Raw genomic sequence first — 22,997 nt, forward strand, 5'->3', positions numbered from 1 at the left:
TGTTCACTCTTTCTGTCTCTTACTGATCTCCATCTCATCAACATGTCACGATATCTCCTCTCCACACACACATCTCAGCTGATGACCGGGACAAGCACTCATCAGAACAGAGGACAGTGTGCCTTTTGATTGATTCCCTCTCTCTCTCTCTCTCTCTCACACACACACACACACACACACACACACACACACACACACACACACACACACACACACACACACACACACACACACACACACACACACTACAAATCCCATCAGGAAACTGCAGCCATTGAAACAACAAGGAGGAACAACAACACATCATGTGGATGGTTTCTGTCTACGAGTGTTTCTGATTTCCTGAAGGTAATTATCATGTTGCCTGTGAATTAATTTACTGAGATTTCATGGATTGAATAAAACCATGGTTATAAGGAGTTATGGAAGACATTCTTCATACTTGTTGCTTAGAAGGTTGTAGTTGAAACTGTAGTGTATCTAGCTTTTCAATTATCTGCAAGCTTGTTTTACACAGTCACTTTAAGCAACTTTAATAGTCTGATAAAACTTAGTGCTAATCAGAAAGCAACCTATTCTGCGTTTATAAATGATACTTATATTGTGTTGTTTTGTTTGTTTTTTCTGTATTGATCCTTGGGTCCCTTGAAAGGGGCAAAACAATCTCCCATATCATGAAATGGTCTTAATTTATATCTATGGTACACAATACTGCCATTTTGATTACTTGAATTGCAATACAAAGTCTAAATGCATCTTTGGGTAACTTGAACTTTATTTGTTAATTTAAGGACCTTAAAATTCCATCGTGGGGTGGATGAGCGGAAGGGGAAGCAGGGACAGCGGAACGAGCACCACAAGGATCAGCTTCCTCGCCCTCCACAGCTTCCTGATCAGATCCATCCTGGCTGCGGCCTCTAGCCTCATGGGGGACCCGGAGCTCTGGGTCGGATCGGCCACTACTCAGCAGAACCGGTTGTGAAAGTCATGAACCGGCTGACGGGGAAAGTCTCTGAGAGCCAGCGAGCGCGGAGGGCTGGAGGAAGGTCTCCTTGGAGCGCGTAAAGTTCTGTCTCGGCTGTGCGCTTTTACGCACAGAAGGTGGACGGTGACCGGATCTGAGTGCGTCTCTTAGGAAGGTGAGTCAACTCGGCTGAAGTTGCTTCTCCGAACCTGAGTTTAACTTCCCCCTCGTGTAACCTTCGTGCCATGCACTTCAGATGAAACCCCTCTGCTCCTGCTCTTTGTGTGTCTGATGCTGTTCGGAGCATCAGGTCATTTATTAGCCTTGTTAATGAACCACGACTTTGCCCCACCCTCTGTGGTTATGAGTCGGTTATGGGATATAACTGTGTGCCTGTCGTCACCTGTGCACAGTGCACACCTGACTGGAGTGTACTGCGGTCAAGTGAGCCGTCATTTGCAAAAAGTAGTCCATGGGTCTACTTTTTTCTTTGTTGATGTTATGACCAGCCTAGGGGAAACCAGCTGTAACATAAAAGTGACCCTCTCCTTCCTCACTCCCAGTGATTAAACACCAAACAACGAATTTGCAGTTCACAATGTCTCTGTGAAAAAAAATTCACCTCCAATTGACTTCATACTCTGCATTGGACCAGAGAGAGATAGAGAGAAACAGAGAGAGATGTCCGCTGTTAGGTTACAAAACTACAAATGATGTATTTTGTGGTTTTGTGCACCTGAAAAAAAAGATCATGTCTTCACTACATGATCATGTGTCAGAAATTAATCAAATTCTGTATTATATTGTAGAAAACCCTTCGAAAGATAGACTCTTCAACTGATGATTTTTATCTGCTTTATTGTAAAGCTCACACATAATTCAAAACCACCGTAAGAGATTATTGTCCGGTGGGGGGCTGCAAAACTTTAACATTCACCTTTTACCGTAACTTTTTTGTTGGTTACCATCTCTTAATACATACATCACATTCATTTCTCGAACTTAAGTTACCTAAACAACATTGAAAACCAGAAGTTGCTTCAAAATAAAAGTCTGGGTTTTTTTTTTACCAAAAAGGAAGCAAGGTAACCTTAGCATGACATGTTCTAAAATACAAAATTAAAGCATGAGAAATTACCGTTTCTTGAGCAAGTCTCAGATTTATTTTACCTTAACTAGATTACTTACACATATTGTTATCTAACTAGTATGCAAACAAACCAAAATAATGTCAAACCAAAAACTGAGTTACATATCAGTTATACATAGACTAGTTGTATAAAAAAAAGCAGAGTTGGAATAGTACAAAAACCCTACAGCTCTCCAGTCCACATGTTTATAGAAGTATTCAAAGGAATGCATTCTTGTGTGAACATGTGTCTGATGAACACTTGAAGCGTTAATAAAAAGATTGGATCATAATTGTTTTGCAGAAAACATTAGCAACCATCCGGGTTTCTCCAATCAGGGCTGGGCACCTGAAACACAGCACAAAGACAGACGCACAAACGAAACACCGAACACAAAGCAGACCGACATAATAACACTTATATACAATTATGACTCATAGTCATAACCGTTGACAATCTCCCAGATGAAGCTTGAGCACCCCCTGTCTGTGCAGCTGCATCAGGAGCCCAAACTCCTTGGGCATGGCGTGGACACTTTTAGCTTTTCTGTCATCATAGTAGTGGTTCGTCAGGTCGTAGAGTCCATAGGGGTGATTATCGAAGGGCCAGAACCCATACAGATGCACATTTTCACAGACCTCCAAAGCTATGCTAGTCATAATTAGCCCGGTGCTCATCCACGCTGATCCCAAGCCTTGTGCACGCCAGAAGGTAATCAGTCTGCGGAAGTACTTAGGGTTAATGAAGACGGGCCTAATGGGGCTTCCTAAGTCCTCAACACTGTAGATGGCCCGCATACATATAGCAGTGGTTCCACGAGAGAAGGGAAAGAGTAGCAGGGAGTTGCCGTAAATATGCAGACTTTCCACAAACGGACGACGACGCTTCATCAGAGACTCATACCTGAAAGCAAAACAGCAGATATACATCAACAAGACAAAAGAACTCTGTAATGACAGTGAAGTGAAATCCAGCCTCTTGCTCACTTCTCCCTGAGGATGCTTGGGTTCGCTGTCACAAGGTCCGTTTTGACACCGACATGCTTCTCATAACCATTTCCCAAAGGAGGAAGGTTGCACCTGAAGAAGCAAGAAAAAAAAGTCAGAGATCTTTTTTATGGAATCTCAACATAAATGATTTTTGACACTGTGAGTTGACATTGTCACCACAATGGACACCTTTCTCACCTCATGACAAACTGAGCTGAATCAATTCTCTCTCCACAGCTGCTGTCAGTCAGGATTCCTCCGTTCCCGACAACAGAACACGTGTCCCATGTTTTATTTGAGAAAGGATGCTCCTGGAATTGTAATCAATGGTTATGTATTACCACATAATGATAATTGTACTGATGATATAATACAGTAGATCAACTTTACTGCTGGATCTCATTTGCAAAAGTTTCCCTCTTGGAAATGCCCTGCAGCAGACACCCCTGAAAGAGGTTGCCAGCTGAAATATGAGTGCACCTGGAAGTCTTCAGGTTTTAATTTCCAACATCTACTTGGGCTTCACACTTGTTTTTAATGGATAAATTCAGCAGTATATCACTTTGTTGTGAAGTATACTGGTAGCTTTAAACTTGCTGATGACACAGTTGTTAATTTGTGTACATACATGCTGTAAGCGGTTGGGAGATCATTTCCTGAGATTTGGATTGAAAAGAGTTCCTCACTTCCAATTTATTTGTGGAAAGAGTTGAGTTTCAAATACCTCATACGTTTTCACTTAATTTAAAAATATGTTGGTGTATTATTTTGTTTAAGAAAATCAGATGGATTCATGTGGATTAATAGTTCAACCTTGTTGTCAACCTGTTTCCAAGTACACATTTTGTTTCAGTAACTAGAAATAATAATCTGGATTGCCATGAAACTTTGTACAGAAAATCGCAATCCCCTCACAATATTTCGATACCTCAGCAATCCCTCAATTTTTCACCACATCCACCGTATCCAGAGCCATGCATGCACCGAAGAGAGTAAGAAAGCTTAAGTTAAGAGCTGCTAAGTGTCACTTCCTCCAGCTGCAGCACAGTTAGCCCCGCGGCTAGCGGTGCTATCAGCTGGCTATGCCCAATGTCTGGCTCAAAGGACAGGGATTGTATTAGCAAAGGAGCTCTGTGAACCCTCCAGCTAGCTCGAGGCATCCCGAGTCTACCAACATATTATTGTGTAAATACACATGTTAAGTGTATGCTAAGTTGTTTTTTGTATTTATTTAATGTTTCGTTTAATTAATGTGTAATCTTTTAGTCAGAAATTACAGGAACAATCACAATGCCAAACAAGTAGCAGATATTGTGGATGTGTTGGTTATATTCATGAGTGCCAAACAAAATACCTTTGTAAAGGTGTTGAAAACCTCCGGAGACACCTGGAAGCTGCACTTTCTCTTTTCAACGAGTTCTGGTTCCACTACAGTGTTGGCCTGGTTAAGGATGGCTTTGTCAAAACCACTGCAGCTGTTGCTCAGCTGAGATCTGGGGAACCACAAGGACTTTGTTAAACCATGTACTAGTGACTCTGATGTTTTGATGCTCCCTCAAATGTTTGTTTAGTTTTTTTTTTTTTTTTTAAAGAGCAAATAAACATTAAGGGCAGTCATGTGTGTTTCAGGCAAAGTCCTCTCTGTTTTATCAACACACACATGATTTTAATTTGTGTTATATTTAGACCAAGTGTTTAACATTTACAGAGAAGTTCCTCAACTTCACTCCACATGTATTTCCACTTCTCTTTCCCACTTCTTCAGCTGTTCTTCTTTCTATCCATCTAAAGAGGAAACTATTCTGATCCTGCACAGATTCTGATTTTGTTCAAACATTCAGTGTTTACAGTTTAAGGTCATGAATCACATTCAGGACAGACTTAATATGTGACAATCAGACGAGGGCACTCTGACTCATCTTTTCTGAGCTTGTCCTTGAGTAAAACATGCAAAGAGTGAAGTCTTTTTTAAACCATTAAAATTATTGGGTTATATCTTAACCTTGATTGTGTGATTGACATTTCTGTCTTCTCTTGTCTCTTCACTTACCCAGCTAGTAAAGTTACATGGAATAGGCTAGGGATTTTAGAAGCCTGTACATCTCCCCCTCCCCTCTTTCTTACAAAAAGTGACTAACTCTCATTCTGTGGAGGAACCTTTGATGATCTTTATTTGACCCATCGTGTGTGTTGTGGGCTCCTATCACAATGCAAATGGACTCAGATGTAACCAAGTTGTGTTTGTTGATCTGCACAGGCAGACTCAGGTTTTCTGAGGGGCATGGATAAAAATACCAGCTGCCTGCTGTTGGGCACCAAAACCCAAAAGTTGTGTTGCATTTTTTTGGAACAGGCCCAAACACTGGTAATAGTTCTATAATGTAATTCATGTTTCATTCTGTTTAACCTTTTAATCACACTTGGCCATCTTATTAGGCACTATGTTGGGTTTTATTACCCTTTTGACCTCCTTTACCACCCAGCGTCATGTAACTTAAAAGTAAGTAATTCTTACCTTCTTTTATTTTTTCCCCTTAAAGTTCAAAACCAAGACGACCTTTTTGGTTTACCTGAATTTTTTAAAACTGTCCTCCTGCTTCTTCCAGGCTTGGGAGTAATTCTGCATTACTTTTATGATCGTATTACTGTGAAAAAACAAAAACATTCAAACTAAGATACACATACACAACCAGGTGAGTAATCCCTTCATCTGATGGCAGTCATGAAGCAGTGATGGTGTTTGCACACTCACTTGCATTCTTTGCAGAGGTTAAAGGTCCTGGGGGCTCTTTTCCTCTGAGGGGCGGGTAAGTGCTGGTCCACATCACTGTGGAACAAACAAAAGAAAAGGAAGGACATTAAGGAAGGACACATTTACAGCTATGAATAGTTATTAATAGTAATCATAAATAACACCTTCTATAGCTAATGTCAAAGAGTATGCTTTATAACACGACTAAATGTATAATTATGAAGGTTACGTATTCATGGATATTCTAACACTAGATGGCAATAGCGCTCCACGTCAAATTCCTATTAAACATAACATAACTCTTTTTGCTGTTCTGAAGATCAGATTTGGAGTTTAAAAAGATGATTATAATACATTCTATGTGACAATTACAAATATCTAGATGAAGAAAGACATAAATGTTCATTTCATGCAGAATTGAATGCTGTGGTTTAATTCAGCTCTTCAGCAGTCCTTCAACAGATGGTCAATTTTACGACTTTGCAGAGACTGGTTTCGGTCACAGATCATGTCTTTGGGGTCAATTCGTAGATAGCAGAGTGTTCTGTCTCTGCTCGATTGTTTATTCAAGGTGTTGTAAAAGTTCATAATATCCTGTCTTCCAGAGCCTGTCTGAGAGGGAGACTTAAATCATTGATCAGTTCCTTTGTTCCTTGGTAAAAGTAGACAACATGTTAATCCACAGTCCTGAGTCCTGCAGGAAGAGAGGTTGTAAAACGCTGCTGATAACGGCTACAACTATGAACCACTCCCCACATTTACAGTTATGAATAGTTACTTTGTGGACAGATCCTCCTCAAAAAGATAGCCAACACAAAGAAAATCACCCCTAAATCCAAAAGCTCACATAGGCCAACATGTTAGCTTTATAATTAGTTTTCATCACTTGAGAAGAAAAACTCCCATTTTGAGTGTGCTGTGTTCTTTGTTCAAAACATACAGAAGACATAATGAATCAGCATTTAACAAGTGAAATTTTTGATGCCATTCTGTAGAAATTTCAAACTCCAACTAACGCTAAAGCCAATGGAGTAAACATCATGAATTCAGTGTTCAGTAGCTGTCAACTTCATACACCATGAATAAACAACCAGTAAACAAACTCTTGAGCAGAGATTTTTGCTACGTAGCTACATGTCATCTGCAAAAATCTGTGGTCTGCGGTGTTACTTTTACAGCTATCATAATCTTCTGTTCCTGTTTTCAACTTCCTAAGAAACTGTTTTGGTCAGTGGCGATTCTAGAGTCTGTTGGGGCCCTCCAACCAGCGTTCATCACCATCATGTCTGCCAGCCGACGCTTACTCCTCTTCCTTTCTCTCCTATTGACGGCTAATTCCTCTTCATTTTTCTTCAGTGACTTTCATGGAAAAACTTTGGTTTTCTCAGCAATAGAGTGAGTGCTTTCAGGTGGGGCACCCAAAGGGAGGTTTCCTACTGTCATTGCAAAATTTACACATTTTGAGCCACCGCTTTGGTTGAAGTTTGTGAGCCCTCTGGGGCCCCCTACTGGTCTGGAGTCCCGAGCAGTTGCCTGCCTTGCCAGTTGACAAGCAGCGCCTCTGGTTTTGGTCGACTGACTACAAAATCCACGGCCATATGAACGATTGTGATTGACTGCTAAATACCCTGTAATGTAATTGGGGAAATTGGAGCTGTTAAGCTCCTCTTGGATCACGTCCAATGAGTGGCATTACCATGGCATCATTGTAACACAGAAAAATAAAGTGTATGGGCTATTCTGTAGCTGTGCAAAGTTTTTGTTTTTCCAATGTAGGCCTACTTGATCAAGTGACATTTCAGCAGCTTCATTTGACAATCTTCTTTCCTCTTATCTCCACTGTTTAAGAACACAGACACACGTGGTTCCTAATAAGATATCCTATACACATATGAATGAAGCCGAGAAAAAGAAAAGATTAACACATCTGCAAAGGCTACGTGCATTTTAGCAGTATGAACGGCTAAAGGATGCAGAAAGAAGTAAAACCACATATCTGCGATGTGGTTTGACAGTCTGTGTGTGAGAGTGTGCGCGTAGCAAAGGTAAATGCCATTTTCACACTTACCTTTCCAGTAAGTACCAGATCAGTAGGCTCGACAAACACAGGAGAGTCATCACCAGAGAGAAGATTGACTTGAGCTGGATGAAAATTAGTAACAATAAAACTCATGTATTAGCATTTCATACATGATCTGCACATACAACAAAGAAAAGTCTACCTGAAACACTTCTGTATTTCGTGCCCACATGCTTTATTAGAATAATAGCATTAATATAAATGCTTTCCTGGACTTTCCGGGATTCTTCTTCTGTAACTCTGCCAAACTAATGTTAACCAAGAAACAACTTCAAGTGCTCAGAAAGTAAGTAAAGCTGAAGTGCCAAAATCGCAGTTTCTCGAGTGGCCACTTGGAGCTGGTTCCAAAAGCAAGTAAATCCCAGTTTTGATCCCGATGGCTGATTTCTCAAGTTGTGACAACTGAAAGGATACTTTATTTTCAATAACTTACTCATTATTTTTCATTTTTCAATACCAGTTTAAATCCTGCTTAATTTGGACTTTGGTTTCTTAAAGCTCCTGTGAGAACTTTTGATCAAACTGACCAAAATACATGTTGATGCCTCTTTTGATGCATTATAATGTAAACCATTAAGGATAAAACATCCAGTTTTATAGTATCAACTATAAAGGCCCTGACACACCAAGCAGACCGCCTGTGGTGTCGGCTTCACATTTTGTCTTGGCCAAAAAGTTGCACTAGAACACACCACAAAGACGACATGCGAGAATCAATAACTCTCCATGCCAGCAGGTGGCGGTAGGCTGTAATCGTCCTTCCAAAAGGGTGAAGCCGGAAAAGGACGAGGAAGAACGCGGATTAAAAAAAACGTGTTTTGCCACGAGAAGACAATTCTCTCACCGCTGTCGCTCAACACTCGTAATATAGGTACTTCCAATGGAGAATAATGGGCAGCGCCCTTTTCAACTTCTTATCAGACATTATTCTCCATTAGAAGTACCTATATTACGAGTGTTGAGCGACAGCGGTGAGAGAATTGTCTTCTCGTGGCAAAACAACGGTTCATTTATCCGTGTTCTTCCTCGTCCTTTTCCAGTTTCCACTTTTTGGAATGACGATTACAGACTACCGGCGCCTGCTGGCATGGAGAGCTATTTCCTCTCACGCATGCGCAGAACGTACTTGGTCGTTGGTCGTCGGCTGCCGTCTTTGTGGTGTGTTCTAGTGCAACTTTTTGGCTAAGACAAGAGGCATCGCCCGCCGACGCCACAGGCAGCCTTCGTCGCCACCAGTTCTTGGCCATCTGCTTGGTGTGTCAGGGCCTTAAGAGAATCAGAATCAGAATCAGCTTTATTGGCCAGGTATGCTTAAACACACAAGGAATTTTACTTTTGTAAACTGTGCTCTCTTTGTACAAAGGTATAATATTAAATATCTTCAGCCAGTCTATTGCTACCGGCAGGGTGGGGGATGGGTCTCCTGTAGCTTGTTACTTCTCGCAGGCCTTTCCAGACTTCTGAAGGGTCTTTAGCTGAGAAGCTTTGTTTTAACTTCTCAGTGTAGCTCCTCTTAGCTACCCTGATCGCCTTTGTCAGGTTGTTTCTGGCCTGCTTGAACAGGTCCCGGTCCACACTCCTGTAGGCCTCCTCCTTGGCCTGACGCAGCTTCCTTAGATGAGGTGTAAACCAGGGCTTGTTGTATGTGCAGAAGGTCTTGGTCTGCACACACGTCCTCACAGAAGCTGATGTATGATGTCACAGTGTCAGTGAGTTCATTGAGATTTGCTGATGCAGCTTCAAAAACACTCCAATCAGTGCCATCAAAGCAGGCCTGTAACTCCTGTTTTGACTCCTCTGTCCATTTCCTTACAGTCCTTACTACAGGCTTAGCAGTTTTTAACTTCTGCCTGTAGGTCAGGATGAGGTGAATTAGGCAGTGATCAGAGAGTCCCAAAGCTGCACAGGGAACATAGTGATATGAGTCCTTTATTACTGTGTAGCAGTGGTCCAGTGTGTTAGCTCCTGTGGTGGGACACTTTATGTGCTGTCTGTATTTAGGAAGTTCGTGTTCGTGTTGAATTACTGTTACTTGAAAACCTGATAAGAAGGTGAACCTGATGCTAAAGATGAAACTAATTTTCTCCTATGAACACTTATATATAAAACATATATATAATAAAAACCGCAAGCGGTGATGAAGGGCCCTCGCACTTCGTGCATGTCGGGGTGTGTCGCGACCGCTGGGAGGCAGCAGTAGCGAGGTGGCGCCAAGGAGGAGGCCAGCAGATCGATTTGTGCCTGTTGTCATTGTCGGTTCCAATGTATCCATGCTGTGGATTCCATGTTTACGTGGACCTGGGGACTGCGTACGCACAAAATGGGGCCTGAAAGTGGCATACGCCTTTTACCTTTAAAAACAAACCTGGCGTTAAAATGTGCGCACCGGTAAGCGAACTCCAACCCATGCATACGTACATTTTGGAGGCATGGGGATTTGGCGACACAGACGGCAAAGTGGTGAATTGAAGCCTGAAGAATGTATATTGATGTCTCTTCCACATTTTATTTCACTAAATATCAAACTTTACTGACAGATCCACGTCATCATAATCATTCAAACTGACAGTTTTATTTATACGCTCGCAGACAATGAGCCGTTTTCAATGAGATATGCATTTTCATTCACGAGCTGCTTTGCATCGACCGTTTATAGTTGAATATGGGCGTGTAGAGAGCGGAACATGGGGCTAATCTACGTGCGCACATTTCCAGGTGGATCGTGATTTATAAATCAGTCAGTCTATTCATTTCAGTCTTTTAATTTATACACAATAGGAGTCAAGCCCTGAGAATGACCAACACTGATCACAGTCAGGTTTCAGGGTTTTGACTATGGGTGTAAGGATTTTTAGTTGTTCCTGACATGGTTAATATACATAAACAATGTCATGCATGTAGTTTAAATAATCCTCTATGGGGAGGCCTTTTGGAAGATATTACAGGGGCGCACCCAGACATCAAAGTTTTACAGTGTGTCGAGGCCACGCCCTTTTATGTAGAATCGTGTAGATCAAATCTTTAGATCATCGACATGTCTAGAATACACTGATTGACTCTGGGGATGATCAGATGTACGGGGCCTGAAAAAAGTTTGTCAAAATAGATAGCCTGTGAAACGCAAAATCGGGCCATTATTTTGAAATTCAAAAAATGATGGCGGGCTTCCTGTTGGGTTTTGACAATGGGTGCAAGAAGATTTCATGTAGGTCCTGACATGTTTGATATACATCAAAATTGTCATGCATGTATGTAGATAAAACCTCTATGGTGAGGACTTTTTGAAAGGTTCACAGGGATGTGCTAAGACATCAAAGTTTTACATTACACCATGGCCACGCCCTTTTATGTAGAATCATGTACAGCACAAGCTGATATCTTCAACTTGTCTAGAACACACTGACACTGAGTTGGCACTTGTCAGTGCTTCGGGCCCTAATAATTTACAAGCTACAAAAAGAGCTGATTCTTACCTTCATGTTCCAGGTAAAAAGCTGGTCCTTTGATTATGGATCCAGTCAATGTTTCACTCTTGCCTGCTTCTCTTTCACTGTCACTGTCGTCTTTCACTGTAAGATATCCCTGCAGTGTCACCACACAGTAAAAAAAAATAATAAAAAAGTCTGAGTGTATCCTCACTTCTGCCAAATTTCAAGATTTACCTGAGCAAGCAGACAGGAGGCTGAAATATGTCAGAACGGTCACTCAAACATCAAGTAAAACACAAAGATGTTAGATAGGAAGTCGTTGACACCACAAGACACCACGGACCTAACATCAACTACCTTGACAAAAAAAAAAAGTCTTCACTTTAAGTTTAAAGATTTATCTTGTGATTAGCAGCTATTCCTGTTTTTCAAGAGTGCAGGGTTGATTGTCAATGTAAATGTAAAGTGTGTATTTGAAATAATTTTATGATGGTATCTTTATCTATGAATGTTTGTTAAAACACTCCTCTAACCAGTGGCAGACTTAACCATCAGGCATAGGTAGGCAATTGTATTGGGCCCCCAACCTGCAGGGGCTCTATAAAATGCCCCAAAAAAATTCAACTTTAAGAATTATCTACAATAACAATAATAATAATAATAATTTATTATTATTGAACTTTGTGGTGAGTTATGTTTTTCTAAAAAAATGTAATCAGAAGAATGGCTAATTCATCTATAACTCATGTTTCAGGGCCCCCTCCCCCTCCAGCCGCACTACATGGACTATTCCATGATGCACATCAGCGTGTTTGAGGAAATGATTGCACAGTGCTGCCCCGAAGTCCTGTAACATCATAAACACAAGCTTAGAGATTCCTACAAGTGAAGATGGTGAAATAAAGAAACACACAGAGACAAAGGAGATGAAGAGAGAGGCAGAAAGAGAAATGAAATACGTTTTTAAACGGCTGCATGCTGGCTCACTTCAGCTGTATGAGCCCGAGATAGAAATGGTCTTTCTTGTGATTACTCGCAAATTACAGGAATAACGTTTGCTGAAATAACAGCATCATAATGCAGACAGTGGTGGATTTAGTCATTTGGGGGCCCTCCTGCATTTGTTGAGCTGATGTAGTGGTTCTCAACTGATGGGTCGGGACCCTAAAGTGGGTCGGGGAGCCTTTTTCAGTGGGTACTGAATGTGTACTGAAAACAAAAGGTCTAAAAGGCTGTGAATTTGAAGCATGTTTGTGTTGTTCTGTTCCTTTGATCAGTCACATTTTTGTACCTTCTGAAGTCCAAACTTGCACACTTTTCTATTGAATAAATCTGATTGGTTATAAATATTAGAAATTTAAGTAGGCCTACTGATGAAGAGGTTGGTAGTGGGTCCTGAAGTTGAGAACCACTGGTGTAATGTTCTGTTCTATCAGGTTGCAGGAGGTTGATTGTAATCATCCTGTGTTTATCTTAGTGAATGGATAACACACAAGAAAATACAATTATGGAGACACAAAAGTAATACACATAGGGCCTACTAGTCAGAAATATTTACCCCTTCTCTGCCTCATCCTCATCGTGTTTCTCTTCTTCCTCCCTGTCTCTGTGTTTCTGTTCTTCCTCTCTGTCTCTGTATTTCTCTTCTTCCTCTCTGTCTCTGTGTTTCTCTTCATCCTCTCTGTCTCTGTGTTTCTCTTCTTCCTCTCTGTCTGTGTTTCTCTTCTTCCTCTCTGTCTCTGTGTTTCTCTTCTTCCTCTCTGTCTCTGTGTTTCTCTTCTTCCTCTCTGTCTCTGTGTTTCTCTTCTTCCTCTCTGTCTGTGTTTCTCTTCTTCCTCTCTGTCTCTGTGTTTCTCTTCATCCTCTCTGTCTCTGTGTTTCTCTTCTTCCTCTCTGTCTCTGTTTCTCTTCTTCCTCTCTGTCTCTGTGTTTCTCTTCTTCCTCTCTGTCTCTGTGTTTCTCTTCTTCCTCTCTGTCTGTCGCATCACTAAAATAATCTTAATATAACCAACTGTAATTTTCACATTTTCTTGCATTTGTTTGTTTTTATAAAATAAATTACTTAAAGCTCCTCGTCCTCTCCACTGTTTAAGAACACAGACACACGTGGTTCCTAATAAGATATCCTATACGCATATGAATGAAGCCGAGAAAAAGAAAAGATTAACACGTCGACAAAGGCTACGTGCATTTTAGCAGTATGAACGGCTAAAGGGTGCCGAAAGAAGTAAAACAACATATCTGCGATGTGTTTTGGCAGTCAATGTGTGTGAGAGTGTGCACGAAGCAAAGGGAAATGCCATTTTCACACTTACCTGTCCAGTAAGTACCAGATCAGGAGGCTCAACAAACACAGGAGAGTCATCACCGGAGAGAAGAGTGACTTGAGCTGGATGAAAATGAGTAACAATAAAACTCATGTATTAGCATTTCATACATGATCTGCACATACAACAAAGAAAAGTCTACCTGAAACACTTCTGTATTTCTTGTCCACATGCTTTATTAGAATAGTAGCATTTATATAAATGCTTTCCTGTACTTTATTCTTCTTCTGTAACTCTGCCAAACTAATGTTAACCAAGAAACAACTTCAAGTGCTCAGAAAGTAAGTAAAGCTCAAGTGCCAAAATTGCAGTTCCTCGAGTGGCCACTTGGAGCTGGTTCCAAAAGCAAGTAAATCCCAGTTTTGATCCCGCTGGCTGATTTCTCAAGTTGTGACAACTGGAAGGATACTAGTCAACAACTAGTCAAATACTTTAACCACACCACTATGGCTACTGTATCCATGATCTTGTTACTGGTTTGTTGTGTAACACGGTTTGTGTTTTGAATTCCCAGATAGTCCCACAAGTGCTCGATTGTAGACGGTTGCAGCTTGTCATGTTTTAATGTTTGGGTTATAATGCTACATTTAAATTCTTAATGATGCATTATAATGTAAACCATTAAGGATAAAACATCCAGTTTTATAGTATCAACTATCATTTCATATCATATATCATATGAAGGCTAATTGCTGTTAAATGCAAACCACATATGAGGAACCACAAGCGTTTGTTTCTAGAGACTGCTGAGAAGAAAGTGAACCTGATGCTAAATATGAAACTTTTCTCCCATGAACACTTGTTGATCAATTGTTCTGCTCATTAAGTGAGCCATGCCAGGTTCTTGTATTTGAAGTGTAACTGGTATTTTTCCAGTTGGCTTCATGTCAAGCTTACTCCTGTTGGTTTCTCTAATTCTAGTTCACAATTATGTTTCAATTGGAAACAGCACTATACACATCCCTTACAAGCTAGAAGCTCCTTTCCAAATATAGCTAACTTTTAAGAAATCCCTAAAAACTCACCTCTTCAACATCGCCAACCACTAACCAACTCTGTTCTCGTCCTCCTTCTCTTATATCATCTTTATTGTTTTCACTGTTTTGTTTTGTTGTTATTCTTTGTTAAGTGTCTTTGAGTACTTAGAAAAGCGTTATTAAAGTCTAATACATTATTATTACTTTCTTACTTTCATCTCAGTAGACCTACTAACTTACAGTAAAACGTTTACTGTCTTTAAAGGCACACCGGACATGAGAAAAAAATAATCCATTGAAAGTTTCTTGTCACCTGTAACAGATTTTTCAAAATAAAATATTAAATATCACTAAAATGTTAGTGTCATAATGCAATGTGAGCGGTCTGTGCCTTTAATTACCTCAACAACTATACAGTAAAATATGCTAAAGATTCACAGGGACACAGCCAGGGACATGAGGAACAAGAACCAATTGAAAGTTTCTTGTCACCTATCACAGATTTTTCAAAATAAAAGATCAGAAATGACAAAAAATATCAAAGCAGCTTAATGCAATTTGAGCAGACTTTACCTTTAATTTTTAACAAACTATACAGTAAAATATGCTGACAATTGTCTTGTCTTAACTTTGTGTTTTTTTTCTGTCAGCCGTTATTATTGATGGTATCTTTTGCTGAAATACGCGGTCGCATTCATTCTTTTTGGGTGCTCCAAGCACCTGTACTGTAAACACCTTTCAAGCGGCGGCTGGCTTGACCGAGGTTTTGCAAGGTTGTTAAAGTTGTAATGTATTTGGGCTAAAAGGTAAAAACTGGGATGTGATGAATTTTATAGATTTTAATATAAAGAGGAATTTATTGAGACATAAAATGTAAGAGTAAGATTACAAATTGAAACATATTCAGGGATCAGTCCAGGATGGACAAATTTAGTGCTGCAGTCAGATACTGCCCTCTAGAGGATTCACTTAGTCACTGCATCAGGTGCTTTTCTCTGAAAGGAGCCGCCTTGTGGAGGAAAATCAACTGAAAGGCAACATAACGGTCACACAGTCAATATACAGTATGTGTTTGTGTGTATGTATATGGATAAATTTATATTGGGATAATAACACATTTCAATTGTTTTCTTAAGTTATAACTCATGTTGCTGCCTTATAACTATTTATTTTTTTAAAGTGTAGCATATTGTATTTATTTTTCACTTATCCAGCAGGTTTTGTTTTTAATAATCTTCAGATGAATGTGGAGTGAATAGGAGGCCAATGCAGGGAGGTCAGGATTGGTTTTATGTGGTCCATGAATGTTTTGCTTCCTGTTGGTAACAGTTGCAGTATTAATGTGTCTGTGTGTAGAAGTCACATCAGGCCATCTTCTGTAGGCCGACAGCTGCCTGTGGAGCCTCTCAGCAGGTGAAGTTAGTCCTACATTTGGCGGATCTAAGTTTGTCCCTTTGCTCCTCCCACCTGCTTTAGATTGGATTAGAGTCTGGCTGTGATGCACCTGAGCTGCAGCACTTTCTTCTTTGGATTGACTGTGAAATAGTCTGCAGGATTATAGTTGCTGCTAAGTACTCATGAGGCTGTTTTCAGGGTTTTAGTTATACTGTTTTCATGCACTGAGAGTGGAAATAACCCAAGAGTTAGACTGCGGTGAAGCCAGCCGCTCCTCGCTTTTACATGGTGAAGTGAGCCGCCCCTAAATTTGAAGTGCTCACGTATTCTGATCTTTATGGTAAATGCTCCGGACTCCAGAGCGAGCAGGAGTAACAGACAGAGACAGTGATGACGTCAAGTGCTGAATGCCTAGGTCTTACCATAAAACTGACTATAAGATACACATGATGAAACGGCTTCCGTTTTTCAAAATAAGGTGTTCACAATTTAAAAAAAACAAACAGTTTTCTTGGAGAAAACAATAATTATATATATTTTCTTCCATAAGTACACCATGATTCTGATTTGGTTGGACAAAGTACTTCTTAGACTACATGTACAGCTACTATGAAGTACTTTTACTGTGTACTTTCTGAGAAATCCACTGTCAAGCTCCCTTACACAGCACAGCTCTCTGCAGTGTTTTGAATGTGACAGTTCCACTTTGATACGCTCTGTCACAGCTACATGGTGCACTTTTAATATTTTGCAATAAACACACATACAAGCATTTTTCAAATATTAATAATCTTTCACGGATAAAAAAAATACTATTGACATTTTTTTACATTTATTATAAACATTAACATTTTCGTAGAACATACATGTGAAATTACAAAGGCTATGAACACCAACAACAACTATATGCATCTGTCTTTTTTCTTCAAATTTGAACCAATACAAATATTAACAAAGATTTAAACAAACAAAAAATACAGCCATCAAATTAAAAATACCAGATACGTTTTGTCCGGCGCGCTCACATGTCTTTATTTGGTAAGACCACATGACATTTTTAAGTGTTTTATTTTCTGCCCTAACTGCAAAGAGCACAATCCCAATTGTGCTAAAACTTTTATTTGTTTATGGAAAGCATCTCACGACCCCTCTTTCAGTGTCTCAGGTGCCCCCAGGGGGGCCCAATCCCCACTTTGAAAGACACTCAATGACCACCTTTAAAGTGTTACCAATAATCCCAGTTCTCACCTGCAGCAGGTTCATGTTTCTTAGTGTAAAGAACAACACAGTCAGAAGGAGAAGGATGACACAGGTCTTCACAAGTTTCATGTTGACATGGTTACTTATAAAACCTTTTAGCCACATGGTGAGTCCTCTGGTACTGGATTAAAACAACCAAAAGGGGAAACAGACTCTGTGTTAAGTTTATCATATGAATTCTTCTGGAAGTCACTTAACTCAGTCATAAAAACCTCTGAATATTTATAGTGTCATCATGTCTAGCTTTCAACATCAAACTAATCTAGTCAATCGAGAATGTGATAATTATATGTTACCAAACAGGTAGTGTACAACAAAACAACTTTTTGGTGCTAGAGGTTTGACAGGAACATAATTACAATGTTCATACTGATGGTCAAATTCTCACAATCAGGTGTGCCAAGGTCACATGGTCTTATGAAATGTACTGAAGTCACTTGAGGACAAAAGGTTGACTTAAGGTAGGGTTAGTTTACCTGCAGGCACGCAGTAATGGAGGCACAAAGGAAACATGTACATTTAGTCTAATCAATCAATCAATCAATTTTTATTTGTATAACCTCAACTCATAACAAGTGTTATCTCGACACACTTTACAAAAAGCAGGTAAAAGACCTTAATACCTAACTAAAGATTGTTTTGAAGTAGACATTTTAACTGGTACTATTTTGTTACTTTATACTTTAACACATTTACATTTCAGATTCTAATTCTATTCCATTTATTCCTCAGTGTTTTCTCTTCAGTTTCACTTGTTACTTTGTAGATTAAAAAATCAATGATTCTATATAATTTAATTTAATATCTGTATAATTTCAGATAACATTAAATTAACCTCATCACCTCTGTTTCTCCCAACTTCAGCATATATGATACCATGTCTGCAGTAATTTAATTGAAACTGTTAAAATAGCTCATGCTTCCCAAATGAATACACTTATTTTTGGGCATTTAAATATATTTTGATGGCACTGTACTACCTCTAAATTTATCAAACTGAACATGTGCTTTTTAACTGATGGGATCATAGATTGATAAAGTATGATATATGACATGGGGTTTTATATCAGAGTTTGAACTCAAACAGTGAAGAGTATTTCCTATCCCTAAAGTATCCAGTAACAAAACAAGTAAATGTGATACAGGGGTTCAATTAAAAACAAAAATCAGAAGCAAGAAGCTTAAAGCATGCAGCATAAAAGAGGTACAGAAAACGTTTAAAAAAATACCTTCAAAGTAAACACTAATGGAAACATGTTGTTTTCTCAGCGTCTATAAAATGAAACATAAGTTTCACCCAAACAAAATAAAGAATATTACAGCTTACCTCAGAAGAGATTAATTTGGAGTGAACACAGTGGTGAAATCTCTGTGATGTGACGGAAATCCAAATTAAAAAAAGTAAACCTTTTACTCAGAAAACAAGACAACCTGTCATAACAAGCTTCAAAAAGTGATCAAGGTGCAATTATGAAGATGACGGCTACTCTTCATAAGACTTTCCTCCCTACATTCAACCATTGTTTAGATATCCAGTGATGTGTCAAGATCTGGTCGATAAAGAATAAAAACACCAGCTCAAACAACAGATAACAAAAAGGAACTTTGCTCACTAACAGGTGTTCACTGGCGTTAATGTATTTACTTAGGTTCAAGAGCAGGATCATGCCTAAAACCGCACCTGTAATTACCTGACAGCTTATTCACACCTGGTCACCTCACCACATCCCGTTTGTCTCAGATTCTTCTACCCACAATCCCTTCCCTACTTCTCATCCATTCACCCTCCTTCCTCATCCCTTCCCTCCTTCCTCATCCGTTCCCTTGTTGTGGATTTTTCTGTTGGTAATAAAAGATCTCAAGTCAAAGTCTTTTGTCTTTGTGTATTTTATTGCATATAGTAAGAGTTGTTTTGCAAAAGGGGTAATCAGTGACAAAAGTAACATCAGTCACAAGTGCATCAAAGATTCCCGGGGCAGTCCCGGTTGCAGAGCATATTTATACATTCACAGGGTGTAGGTATTTTGCATATACATGAGTAATACATGGTCATTGGTTTCAGCTTGCCCTAGTGGCTACAGCTTCTTCTAGTTTGCCTGGTGATTTATCTACTGTATGCAAGCTTCTTTATAAGGTACCTGGTACGGTGGAACAGAACAGAAACTCCTTTGTCAGGAGGGCACTGATTTAGGATCATGCTGTACTCAGATAATGAGGAGCGTACCTGTTGGAGATGCAGACCAAGGCCATACAGAGGAACAGTTTTTAATTGCTAAATGACGCACAAACATCTAAGTCTTTTAAGTTCAAATGAGGGCGACAGACAGACAGTATTTTTCCACTACAAACACCATACATGCAAACACCAAGGATGCATACAGATCATCACCCCTGCCCCCCCTGGGCCGCTCAGACCACAACCTGGTGAGACTGCAGCCCATTTACATACCTATGGTGAAAAAACAACCCCCCACAACCAGGTATGTGAAGAAGTGGTCTAAGGAGGCCACTGAGGCGCTGCAGGACTGCTTCGACACCACTGACTGGGAGGTGCTGTGCAGCCCACATGGGGAGGACATTGACAGTTTAACCCACTGCATCACAGATTACATAAACTTCTGTGTTAAGAACACTGTACCCGCCAAAAAAATACAGTGTTTCTCCAACAACAAACCCTGGGTTACCCCTGAGTTGAAAACCCTGCTCAATGAAAAGAGAAGAGTTTTTAGAGCTGGAGATAGAGAGGAGCTGAGGAGGGTGCAGAAGGAGCTCAAGAAAAAAATCAAGGAGGGGAAAGCCAGCTACCGAGCAAAGATGGAGGAGCATTTACAACATAAAAATGCAAGAGAAGTCTGGAGGGGCCTGAATAACATCTCAGGTCACAGCAGAAGGTGTGGGAGGGGCCCTGAAGCAGGAGACAGGGAGTGGGAAAATGAACTGAATCTGTTCTTCAATAGATTTGATTCTGATCCCAACCCCACCCCCACCCACCAGAGCGCAGACCAGCCCACTTCTCAGACACTCCATCTGAGTACCCTGAGTACCCTGAGTACCCTGCCACCCCCCTCAACAGCCCTCTCCTCCTCCTTCTCAGACGACCCCCCAACAGCCCCCTCCTCCTCCTCTTCCTCCTCCTCCGACGGCCTCTCCATAACAGCTGATCAGGTGAGAGGATCAGAGGAGGATGTTAGTGAAACTGACATCCATCATGGACAACCCCTCTCACCCCCTGCATGACACTGTGGGGGCCCTGAGCAGCTCCTTCAGCAGCAGACTGAGACACCCACCCTGCAAGACAGAGCGCTACTGCAGGTCTTTCATTCCATCTGCCATCAGACTGTTTAATCAGACTCTTTAACAGCATCACCACCTCATGTTACACACTGTGTGTTTTTTTTATAACAATAACTCTTTCCAGTGTAGTTACTGTGCAATTTTCCATTATTGTATTTTTTATTTATTCAACTGATGTAAATATGTTTGATTTGATTTTTAACATCTATTTTTATTTTTAATAATTATTTCTCGTCCCCTGTTTTCTTGAGCTGCTGTAATGCACAAATTTCCCCCACAGGGGATCAATAAAGTTTATCTTTATCTTTATCTTTAAACGTCTCTCTTTAAGACTCCCATCGAATATGTTTTGAGAATCAGCGGATACAACTGAAGTCCGCTGTTAATATATTATCTATGTTTTTTTTTTTATACAAAAGAGAGAAAAGGCTTATTTTCAGTTTAGTTTGCTTGGTCTATGAATTTGTTGTGATAGTTTAAAAACGATACATGTCCCGTTTGACTCTGGGGAGGACCGTACATGGTGGCGGGCTTTGCTCCAGGCTGCTCTCATTGAATCCCTGTTCAGGTCGCTCACAGATGCGTGAGGGAAATGGATTTATTATCCCACCACCACCGGAGCAGCGTTTCTCTGGGGCTATGCCCCACTTTCTATTGTGCACAAACAAGACTTTATAACATGTAGGGGGGAAAAAACACACAACTTTGAGAAATGAGGTCTGGTTGACCGGTAGCTTTGTTAAGTTGGCTGCCCGGCTACCGGCACTGTTGCTCGGCTTGACTACAGGACTTCCGTCCGCCAGGATTTTGAACTTGTCAGGCCCGGGGCAGAGGGCTCTCCGTGGGTGAAGTGTCATTGTTTGAAGACAGGGAGTTATTTTAAACTGTAGCAAAGAGATGAGCAGCAAGTTCGACCCGGACTCTCTAAGCGGGGACGGCAATAGTACGAAGTGTCAGGCTGAGAAAGCGGGTGCAGAGGGATGAGTTGGAGCACGTAGCCCCAGAGCTAGCACTAGCTCCAGGCATGGTGTTTCAACCTTTAAAAAAAATAATCATCACCTTCTATTTTTATTTAAATTTTACACAGCATCCCAACTTTTAGGAATCAGGGTTGTAATAATTAACAGCATGAATACTCGACTTGAAAGATTATCTGCATGATTCACAACCTTGCAATGCCATTTGTTCTGCATTATGAACCATTATGAGGCACTATGCACCCAGAAAGTATTTTCTGAAGATCAGATCAACGTTAAAAAAAGTCATCATACTTCCCTGATATCATCAAGTCCTGGTAGTAAAGTAATCCAACAGGATTAAAGCTATGGATAGGATCAAATCTTGAAATCAGGTTGTTTAAAAAAGAAAAGGAAAACATAATCAGATAAAACCAATCCAATCCTGTTTTGTTCACTGGTAAAACCTTCAGTTTTTGTTGTCTAAATTTTTGACTAGGATTTCTTTAATCCAAAAACTCAGGATTATGGTGATACCAGCTGAGTGCTGGATTCAGGCTGGATTACAAGAAAATGTCAACTATGACATTACATATCAAATGTGTTGCAGCTGAGAGGTTCTCTCAACTTGTGTGGATTGTGGCGCCCCCCTGTGGACGAAGTATGCAGTGTGAGGTCCTATTTAGAGCACTGCTGAACCTTTTAGGCCAGGGGTGCCCAACCTTTTTTGAACCAAGATCTACTTTTAAAGTTGCCAGTCTGCAGAGATCTACCAGTCCACATAGTGAGCCATAGCCTTTACCGACAGCCTACAAACGCATTTAATACTCAAACAACAAACAGAAAATAATATCAGATATAATAAATGAGAGTTCTGTAAAAAATAATGCAATATCGACATACTTTTTTAAAAACTCTTATTTTAGGGTAGGCTACATTTTAATATTACGTTTGTATTTATATCACATATGTTTTTCCCTTAATTTTGTTTACAACAAACAACTTTAATCTGTGTGGAGATGTTCACAGACTACAGCAGGCTGCTGTGAGATGATTTTGCTTTTGTTAAATTAGCTGCAGACACGGTGAGAGTGAATGGAGTAAAGTCCAACCGACCGTTTGACCGGGTCACGTGTGTTCCCGCCTCGGTCCGTAAAGATCACGGATCAACTGTGTGCTGTAGCACTAAAAGTAAAAAGGTTCGCGTGGTGGCTGGCGCTCCAGTGCAAGTGTGTGTGTATGTGTGTGCGTTTGCGTTGTATGTTGGTGTGTCTCAGTGTGCCCCGCGATGCTCACAGTCATGACAGCAGAGAGGAGCAGAGAAAAGTAGCTGCAGCTACATCAAATGCGCTTAATACTCGTAGCATAGTTTCTATATATGACTTTTTGGTAAAACATTTACCCCCCCGGTTTTACCTGCACGTCCTTGCGCATGCCTGCACTCT

At 40.3% G+C, this 22,997-nt stretch overlaps 2 protein-coding genes across 3 annotated transcripts in view; one reads left to right on the forward strand and one right to left on the reverse strand.

Moving 5' to 3' along the window:
• The window catches only part of il15ra (interleukin 15 receptor subunit alpha), a 117,001-nt gene that overhangs the window by 19,634 nt on the left and 74,370 nt on the right, over nucleotides 1-22,997 (forward strand). The gene's annotated exons all lie outside the window — the stretch shown is intronic.
• Nucleotides 1,814-6,796, reverse strand: LOC109978579 (alpha-2,8-sialyltransferase 8F-like). The gene is made up of 6 exons (XM_065951190.1): nucleotides 5,836-6,796; nucleotides 5,654-5,728; nucleotides 4,438-4,576; nucleotides 3,282-3,394; nucleotides 3,081-3,173; nucleotides 1,814-2,997 (listed from the first exon to the last, which is right to left on the reverse strand). Exons 1-6 carry the CDS (start codon nucleotides 5,955-5,957, stop codon nucleotides 2,535-2,537), a joined length of 1,005 nt encoding a protein of 334 aa, XP_065807262.1. The 5' UTR covers nucleotides 5,958-6,796; the 3' UTR covers nucleotides 1,814-2,534.

The sequence above is a fragment of the Labrus bergylta genome, chromosome 23, assembly GCF_963930695.1.
Source record: "Labrus bergylta chromosome 23, fLabBer1.1, whole genome shotgun sequence".
NCBI lineage: Eukaryota > Metazoa > Chordata > Actinopteri > Labriformes > Labridae > Labrus > Labrus bergylta.

Coding starts and splice junctions, on each gene's coding strand:
- LOC109978579 (XM_065951190.1), bottom strand. CDS start 5,957: ATGTGTCCTTCCTTAATGTCCTTCCTTTTCTTTTGTTTGTTCCACAGT. Junction 4,577..5,653: donor GACAGTTTTAAAAAATTCAG/GTAAACCAAAAA, acceptor GTGGTTCCCCAG/ATCTCAGCTGAGCAACAGCT. Junction 3,395..4,437: donor TTTTCAACACCTTTACAAAG/GTATTTTGTTTG, acceptor TTACAATTCCAG/GAGCATCCTTTCTCAAATAA.